At 36.9% G+C, this 10125-nt stretch overlaps 1 protein-coding gene across 3 annotated transcripts in view; it reads left to right on the forward strand.

The window, feature by feature from the left end:
- PLGRKT (plasminogen receptor with a C-terminal lysine) overlaps positions 1 to 9739 on the forward strand; it is a 43802-nt gene extending 34063 nt beyond the window's left edge. For all 3 annotated transcript variants that reach the window (XM_043567043.1, XM_043567044.1, XM_043567045.1), the window contains exons 4-6: positions 4792 to 4922; positions 5501 to 5610; positions 9341 to 9739. In XM_043567043.1, the coding sequence (XP_043422978.1) occupies positions 4792 to 4922; positions 5501 to 5610; positions 9341 to 9462 (363 nt within the window). In that variant the 3' untranslated portion in view covers positions 9463 to 9739. The remainder of the gene's footprint in view (positions 1 to 4791; positions 4923 to 5500; positions 5611 to 9340) is intronic.
- The last annotated feature ends 386 nt before the right edge of the window (positions 9740 to 10125 follow it).

Below are 10125 nucleotides of genomic sequence, written 5' to 3' on the forward strand. Positions count from 1 at the left end.
TTTTTTCAAGATCGGCCTAATTATTTCTCAAAAATAGAAAAGGCTCCAATGGGAAAAAAATGCAATGAAAATAATTTATAGGACAATGTCATTGCCTTCTTTGAGCTCTGAAAATATTTTCTGCGTCCAAGTGAAATTTAATTACTTTATTATTGTATTAAGGGGAAACTTGCATTAAGTGGTCTGTGGAACTTTATGTAATTGTCCCTTCTGAAACTCAAGAGATTGATAAATTACTGAGGTCAGTAATTTTGTGACTGTTCTTAATATTTTTTAAACAAAGAGGGGTGCCTGGGTGCTCAGTTGGTTAAGTGTCTGACTCTTGACTTCAGTTCAGGTCATGATCTCACGGTTCGTGGGATTGAGCCCCTACAGCTGGCTCCTCTCTGGCAGTGCAGAGTCGGCTTGGGATTCTCTCTCTCCTCTTTCCCTGCTCATGTGCTCTCTAAATAAATAAATAGATAGATAAAGCTTAAATATATATTTTTATAAAAAATATAAAATATATTTTATTAAATTATTTAAATATAACAAATATATTAATATGTTAAATATATATTTATTTAAAAATATATATGTATAATATAAATATATATATAAACACAGAAACTGAAGAATTAAAATACACAAGAGGGGGTTGCCTGGGGTAGCCCAGTCAGTTGAGCAACCGACTTGATTTCAGCTCAGGTCATGATCTCACTGTCGTGAGATGGAGCCCTGTGTCCAGCTCTGTGCTGGGCATGGGGCCTGCTTGAGAGTCTCCCTTTCTCTGTCCCTCCCACACTTGCCCATGCACTCTCTCTCTAAAATAAATAAATTAATTAAAATTAAATAAAATACACAAGAAAGAGCAGATATAACAGTTTTATGAATGTAGTCAGGATATGGTTTCTACTACTATGTACAATTGAAAAAAATTTTTTTATGTTTATTTATTTTTGATAGGGAGAGAGAGACAGAGTCAGAGCATGAGTGGAAGAGGGGCCGCGAGAGAGGGAGACACAGAATCCGAAGCAGCTTCCAGGGTCTGATCTGTCAGCACAGAGCCTAATGTGGGGCTCAAACCCACAAACGTGAGATCATGGCCTGAACTGAAGTCAGACACTTAGCCGACTGAGCCACCCAGGTGCCCCTATTACAATTATTTTTAATAAGCTAGTTCCCTTTTATTATGTTCTCTTTAAAATGAATTGTGGTTCTATAACTGTTAAACTAGTATCAGATAAACCTATAAGAACATTAGAGTCTGAAGTCATAAGCAGTAACATTCTAATTTCAAATTGTTTTGTAAAGCAATACCAAAAATAAGAGACAAAAAACCCCCTAGTATTATAAAAAGATCTAAAATTCTTTTAAAATAGGATGAAGAATTTTACATTTATGATTTGGGTTAAAAACTGCTAAGGAGGGGTACCTGGGTGGCTCAGTCAGTTAAGATCCAACTTCAGCTCAGGTCATTATCTCACGGTTCGTGGGTTCAAGCCCTACATTGGGCTCTGTGCTGACAGCTCAGAGCCTGGAGCCTATTTCAGATTCTGTCTCTCCCTCTCTCTCTGCCCCTTCCCTACTCACGCTCTGTCTCTATCTCTCAAAAACAAACAATAAAAAAAATTTATTTTAATTAAAAAAACTGCTAAGGAAACTTACTGTACATGTTCTCTTTTTCTCGTATTTCTTATGTGTCAATATTTGGGGAAGAAGGGTGAAAATGAATGTACATTTATTTACATGATGCCTATTATTGGTAAATTAATAGAATTATCCCTTATGGGTGCTGAAAAAGTTTGTTAATAAAATTCATTAATTAATTTGAAGTTTGAAATGTGTTTAGATCTAGGCCTATGATTTTAAGCATAATTTATGAAGCATGAGATAATTAATAAACTTTTAATTGATAATTAAAATTATAGCTCAGTGATGTCTTTCATCAGGAATTTTTTTGCCCACGGAGAGGGTATGCATAGATTTTTTTTTAATGCTAGGCTCAGAGTTTATTGTAGATACACAGTCTTACTGATTATCACAATTTATGATATACAGAGATGAATGCCTCTATTCTTATTAGAAGAGACACATAAAATAAGATTTGTTCATAACCATTTTTAAAATAAACTTAAATTTTAGAACAGCTTTAGTTTTATAGAAAAAGAGGACAGGGGCGCCTGGGTGGCTCAGTCAGTTAAGCGTCTGACTCTTGGTTTCAGCTCAGGTCATGGTCACACGGTTTTGTGAGTTTGAGCCCTGCATCCAGCTCTGCTCTGACAGCGCAGAGCCTGCCTGGGATTTTCTCTCTCTCTCTCTCTCTCTCTCTCTGCCCTTCCCCCACTCATACTGTCCATCTCTCTCAAAATATATAAACTTAAAAAAAAAAAGAGGACAGGGTTCTTGAATACCCCATACTTAGTATACTCTACAGTTAATATCTAACATTATTTTAACTGTCACAACTAAGAAATTAACATTGGTATATCACTATTAAATAAATTCCATATTCAAATTTCATTAGTTTTTCCCTAATTTCCTTTTCTGTCCCACGATCCCATCCAGGATGCTTCATTACCGTATACAAGGCGATTCACTCTTTGTGCGTGAAGTTTAAAGGTCTTTGGCAAATGCAGTGTCACCTTTCCACCACAATAGTGACATACAGATTAGTTCCACCACACTTACAAAGCCCTCTGTTCCCAATCTTTTGAGAATTCCCAGAAGATGAGTTTTCAGACTGATATTTCAGCTTGATCTTTGGTTGGGAAAACCTAGGCTGTGAATTTTTTCAGGCAGTGGTTCTCAATCCTAGCTGCACACTGGAATTACCTGGCAACCTTTAAAAAATATTAATGACTGGTCCTCACTCCAGATCCTAGTTTCACTGGTCTGGGGTGTGGGCCTGGGCATTGGGATTTTGAAAAGTTCCTGAGAGGCTCACAATGTGCAGGTACGATTCAGAACCACTGATCTGTGTTCATCTGTTTCATGACTGGATTCAGCTGCATTTTGATAACAACACAAATGATTAATTGATGCATCTACATCATTTTGGGGGGGAGATACTATGAACTGTCATGTAAGTTTTTAAGTAAGTAATATGGCAAGGATGCATTTCACATGCTAACTAATCATGTACACAAAACACTCTGGCTGGAGGAGGCTTTTCTGCTGTTATTTCCTGTTTGATCAACCTGGGCAGCTCCAGGTTATTTCCTCGAAGGGTATTCAGCCATGTTTCAGGTTGGCTTGACCATCATCACTGGACTCTAGGATGCTGCTAATCCCCTGATATCCAGCCACTTTCCCTACCCAGCACGTGGTTTATGGCCCCTGCCTGAGTGTCTGTTAAGGAGTCCCCAGGCTCTAGGTTTTGTGGACTATCTGGTAAGCCCAGACCTGCCTTCAGTTGTCAGCTACCTTCTATGACCCACTTCAGGTTGACACAGCAACCCTGCAAACATTCCCCATACCCCCTGGCAGCTGAGGAAGACTGAGTGGCCTCTCTCAGGTCTGCTCTAAGCCTAGATCTGCCTTGCAACCATTTCTGCTCCACTTCAGTTGCCCCTTGCCAGAATTCCCAACAGAAGATAGGCCCACAGGTGCACTCTGGGGATCCCCAAACCCTAAATCCATCGCAACCCTCCAGAGTTTCAACCCCTAAGAGGGGCCAAGGAGCCAAGCCCCATCTTTAAATCTAAAATCTCCCTTTCTTCTTCTAGTTCCTTCTTACAGTAGAAAGGCAGCAAGAAGGGAAAACTGAGTCACGTTCTCATTCCTTCCCACCCTATGGTTTACATCATGAATTCTATGCTTGCTGTCCTCTATGTTCTGCTAATGATACACAGTGCCAAGATTTTAGAATTTAAAAAAACAACTTTTCTCTCTCAAGAATCTGACTTTCTTGGGGTGCCTGGATGGCTCAGTCGGTTAAGCATCCGACTTCAGCTCAGGTCATGATCTCATGGTTCGTGGGTTTGAGCCCCATGTCCAGCTCTGTGCTGACAGCTCAGGAGCTGCTTTGGATCCTGGGTCTCCCTCTCTCTCTGCCCCTCTCCCACTCCCACTCTGTCTCTTGCTCTCAAAAATAAATAATAAAAACATTTAAAAAAAAAAAAAGAATCTGAATTCCTCAAAATAATGGGCTGTCCGACAGTTGCTTCTCTTGTTTTCTAAATATCCCTTCAGAAATCCAGTCTTCTTCTGTGCTCTGGGCTGTATCTGCTTTCTGCTCCAATGAAGCGAAAGACACTGACTAAAGTGACAAAGCACTTGAGGAAAAAGAAGATTATGGCAAAGAAAAATCTCTATTGATGTCTCAGAGTAATACCCCTCTACAATCATATCATAAAATGATATGGACCTGCTACATCAAGTGAATGTCAATTTGCAGCCAGATAAATTTGGAAAGCAAAATGATTTCAATGCAATTTCTAATAATGGCCAATAAGATGTACTTGCACTTAAAAGCACATAGATCTTTCCTCACAAGTGACAGAATAGGCTGAACATCTATTTTAGGGTTGAATAAAAGTTCCAGATCACATGCATTCAAGACCTGAGGACACAGAAGAAGAATATCATATCCAGTCTGTATATATATTCCAGGAAGATTTCACTGCCAAGGTGACAGCTGTGGATAGCTGTCCAGAGGAACTTTAGTCAAAGTCTATTGAGATTAAAAAAAAAAAAAAAGACGAATAAAAACAAATGAAGAATGAAAATCCCTTGGAAGAGCAGATTATTAACTCTGTGCTCCAAATCAAAAGATGAGTAACCAGACTTTGCTATTTGTTTCTTCCTCAGCTGGAAAGACAGCTAATGATGCAGAATGAAATGAGAGAAAGGCAGATGGCTTTGCAGATTGCTTGGTCTCGAGAATTCCTCAAATATTTTGGAACTTTTTTTGGCATTGCAGCCATCTCTTTAACAGCTGGGTATGTTTGCTATTTACTTTAAACTTGTCTTAAGTAATTTACTTATTTTTTTCTTTTGACATTACATATTATCATAAAGTTGACCAAGATAGGACTTTGTTGCAAATAGTGTATATGTAAAAACAGTAATCCCTTATAGCTTAGTCCTTGGAGATAACTGTAGAACCAGGGTAGAAATAGTTAATTCTACCTCTAGTGTCTCAGATTTCTTCTATCCTTTTCTCCATTTTATAAGTTACAGGACTGACTTGATACCAAGATAGAAAAAGTCCTCTGCTAATTTATCTCCACAATCCATAAGGGGGATATAGCAATACTTAACCATTTTTTAAATGATTAATCTGAGCCTCAACGTCAAATAAAGACGAGCAAGTCATAGACTCTGCTCTTGAGAATTGCAGACTCTGGGGAGAGATTGTGGGTAAGAAAATTCTATTTCTGTAAAAGACTCAAATGAACTAAGTACCTTCTAAAATGGAAGACATTCGTCCAAAAGCAGGTAATTTTTTTTCATTGAGTATGGAGATAAGTATTTACAGGCCATTCTTGATATTTACTCTTTTTTGTTCTTGAACCAGAGCAATACGAAGGAAGAAGCCAGCCTTCCTCTTCCCTATCATTCCATTAGGCTTTGTCCTCACCTACCAGTATGACTTAGGATATGGAACCCTTCTCCAAAGAATGAAAGGTCAGTTTTTGATAAAGCAGAGTCTATTTGTGATTCATCTTCTGGTTCAAGGATCCTCTCCTTATGATCCCTTCATTTATGGGCATTTTGACAAGACCCCTCTCTCTGAGCTTCCAATGACCAACATATCTGCTCCCTCTCACAGCAGTGTGCTAGAGTCAACTCATACCAGCTCACGTGAACTATCAAATTTTCAGGAATTTGTAAGCTGGTTGTTAAATACAGTCATTATTAAAAATTAAATTATATAAACTTATAATTAAATAAATTACAAAAATAATATTAAATTCTGTTAAAAACAATGGTAATATATACTCAACTTACCAGTTTTTCATTATTTTACTATTATCAGTACTCCTAAGTTATGTGTATCTATTTTATGTGTATCTACTGTATCTGCGTGGCAGAAATGCAGATACAATATACAGACACAATAAGATACAGATACAACCCTGACTTCAGTGGCATCCCATTGGTAGCCTGAAGTTGGTCATGGTGGGAATATTTACACATGGAAATCTGCAAACACCAAATCAAGGCTTGACTTACTACCTTGTTGATTGTCTAAGCCAGGGGTTGGCAAACTATGGCCTGCAGGCTGGCCACATGTTTTTGAAAATAAAGTTTTATTAAAACACAGACATGCCCATTGATTTCTGAATTGTCTGTGGATATATTCCCATTACCACAACAGAGCTGAGTGGCTGCAATAGAGACATAAGGTCCCACAAGCCTAAAATATTTACTGTCTGGCCCTTTTAAGAAAGCTTGCCAACATGGTCTAGACTGAAGGAAGTGAAGAAGAAAATGTTAATATTGTAGATTGTGCTTAAATGTTTGTTGTGTCAATGGCTATTACATTGTGACTAGCACAAACAGTTGAGGAAATATTCTCCCAACATTTAAAAACTGTTATCTGAAAAATAAATAAAGTAAAATAAAATAAAAACTGTTACCCGATTCAGCTAAGTTGTCTACATCATTCTCAAACAAATAACATTCCAACATATGTTACTGTTTCCACTTTTGTCCTACTCATTAGTATAAATGAAAATACCAACAAACATTCATGTTGGAATTATGCTCTCTCATCAATTACTATAGATTAGCTATGAATATAATATTTCAGGGAAAAAACAATAAAAACATTCTGAGAATCAATTTGCTATGGGAAATTTATGATAAAGTATACAGAACATTTTATTATTTTTTTATAAATTGTGTGCTACATTTATTTTATATAAGTAAAATTTATAATAAACTTACATTCATAATAAACTTATATGCTTTTTTTTTCCGGGAGAGCTGGTTGTTAAATAATCACCAGCACCATGCTGTTCTCACAGAACTCTGGATTTTATTGCCCTAGAAAATAGCACTGCCACTGTCCCTTCTTCTTGAGCCTTTGACCCAGAGTATATTGGAAACAGTGCTTTCCCAAGCCTTTCCTCTCATGGGCTCTGTGGGCACATCACTGTCTCTCAAGCTCTGTGGGGACTGATTTGGTACCGGAAGGGAAGAAGTATAGACTCCTTTGCAGGTATTGGAATCAGGGAGTAGAACTTCTCTTTCCCAAGCCTAGAGAGATACAAGGGTTATATGTTCTTAAAAATTCCCATTTGAAGATGGAAATACATTTTCCACACAAAAACTCTGCAAAAATGTTCCTTGGGGTCAAGCATTATTGGTATCATATCATGTTCAGCTATATTGTGGGCTAAATAGTTTTTTGTTGATGGCCTAGAAATATCTTGATTGCATTATTACTATGGGAAAATGCATTAAACACTGACCTACAAATTAAATTCTGGAGTGCAATCTCATTTTATGCAGGAGACTAACTACACAACTGATTTACCAACGTTAAAGCTTATTTCAATAACCTACTCAGTTTCATGCTACTCATCTGCTTAAGAATTCATTAGTCTGGTTTTGCAAGATGAGGAGCTCTGGAGATAGATGGTAGGGATGCCTGCGCAGCATTATGAATGTTTTTAATACCACTGAACTGTACGACTCAACATGGTTAAGACAGTAAATATTATATGTATTTTACCACCACAAAAAAGAATGGGGGGAAAAATTCACTAATCTTGAGTTCAATTGTTTCATTGTTTATATGGACATTAGAATTCTCAATGCCTCATGAAAATTAATATGTACTATTAAATGTCAAGCCTGTTACACAGCATTCACTTGAACATTTTACTAGGGAACAAGTTTATTTTCTAAGAACATTGTGATTGTATGTTTGGGAAGTAATTTTATTACAGGTCCATCAGAATTCACAGAACATATAATTTTAAAATTTCAAGACACACTGTGGGAATTTCCTGTTTTAAAAAAAATATATAGGGGCACATGGGCAGCTCGGTCAGCTCTTCTCAGCTCAGGTCTTGATCTTACGGTTGTGAGTTAGAGCCCCATGTTGGGCTCCTCTAATCTACCAGGAAATGTGCCATCTTTGAAAGTTTAGGTTATAACATTTAGCCCTGTTAACTAGTGATGACCCAATATATACAACCCTTGTTTGACTGAATTTATCATCAGCCATTCTGCAAACACATGGTGAGAATTTGCAGTATGTGAGGCCCTATCACATGGAAACATCTAGTATGTCATCAAAGACTTGTCTAATTACATATAATTTATAATGATTTTTACTTACTACTTAAGACAGAGGCAAAAAAAAAAAGATGTTTGCAGATGGTTGAAACATTATAATTTGAAAATTGTAAGCCCACCCTCTTGGGCCTGGGGTACAAATTAACTGTGTGCTAAAACAGAGGTACTTAAAGGAAACATTTGCCTTCATTCCCAAGGAAAGTTTATAGAATGTCAACAATGTAGATTATAATTTTTTTAATCTTGCTAATTAGTCTTCTTCAACTGGGCCCAAGACAGTACTAGCTGTTATTTGAAAGAGGAATTGTTTATAAAAATGTATATTCTTGGGAAGCCTGGGTGGCTCAGTTGGTTAGGCATCCAACTTCGGCTCAGGTCCTGATCTCACTGCTTGTGAGTTTGAGCCCCACCTAGGGCTCTGTGCTGACTGCTCAGAGCCTGGAGCCTGCTTCAGATTCTGTGTCTCCCTCTCTCTCTGCCCCTCCCCTGCTCACGCTCTGTCTCGCTTTCTCTCCCTCTCTCTCTCAAATATAAAAAATAAAACATTAAAAAAAATTTTTTAATGTATATTCTTGTGTGTATGTATGTATACAGACTAAAGAACATTTAATATTATTTTGGGTATAAGTGGTTTCAGGTAAAAGATTAGCTTTTCTGAAAAGGTAGAATTTTAATAAGCTTTATTTTCTCTTATGTGTGTCGCTTATATATTAAGGGCAATATAGCAAAGACTTTTTGGCTTCTCCATCCCAAACCCCTCCAAACACAACTAAGGCTTACCATCCTGACTTTCCTTCAAGGGACTAAGTATTACACGTGGTATTCTTTTTCTTTTACATTTTAAAATGCTGTCTTCTATCAAATAAAATCTATGGCATATCATTTATCTCTGAGTCTTCAGAATTCCTTTCCTCCCAAAGGAAAGAATGGCCTTCCTTTGGGAGTTTCCTTCCCCTAAGGACAATGGGTGAAACATGTGAATGTGAGATTTAGGGGCATGCCTCCAACACTGTTACAGCTTGTCATTGCGATATAGCAATTTGGCCTTTTCACAAAACACTAATGGCCATTTTGTCACCTTGCATATTTCTGTACTTTATTTAAGGTGAAGCTGAGAACATACTGGAAACAGAAAAGAGTAAGTTGCAGCTGCCGAAAGGAATGATCACTTTCGAAAGCCTTGAAAAAGCCAGAAGGGAACAGAGTAAATTCTTCATAGACAAATGAAATTATGTTTACCCACCAAATCTCAAAACACATCATTGTTGACTTGAATCATGGTTTTTACAATTTTTAGATGCTTGAGATTTTGATATAATGGATTTTATTTTAAAATATTAAAATGCAAAATGGGTTTTGTTAAATGATTTTAAAATAAAATTTATAACATTCAACACAAAATTATGGAGGTACTCTAAATAACTTATTTCCTATATATGTGTGTATTACAAATATCTAAATGTATAATTAATAAATTATGTTGTTTTGAATTTCTGGAAGCAAATGTCCTGCTGCTCTCATTTCTCGGTCACACATGTTCCCTATCACATTTCTCTCCCATCAATACTTCTTTTATTTGGATTTGTCCGTTGTCCTGTCTCAACGTGATAGAAAACAACTAATGTTAATGACTAACATGAATATTGTACTTATTATGGCCACTTATTTTTTTGCATATATTATTGTAATCATCCCAACAATCCCATAAAGCAGGCATCATTTTACGGCTGTGGAAACTAAGACACAGAGAGCTTAAATTACTTGCCTAGAGCCATATATAGACTCGAACCTAAATGGTTTGGCTCCAGTGAATATGCTCTAAAAGGCCTTGAAAAGGTTAGACCTTTAACACATTCTTGCCAAGCGAAGACAGCTGTGAAAGACAAAAGG

Source organism: Prionailurus bengalensis, chromosome D4 (genome assembly GCF_016509475.1).
Source record: "Prionailurus bengalensis isolate Pbe53 chromosome D4, Fcat_Pben_1.1_paternal_pri, whole genome shotgun sequence".
NCBI classification, from domain to species: domain Eukaryota; kingdom Metazoa; phylum Chordata; class Mammalia; order Carnivora; family Felidae; genus Prionailurus; species Prionailurus bengalensis.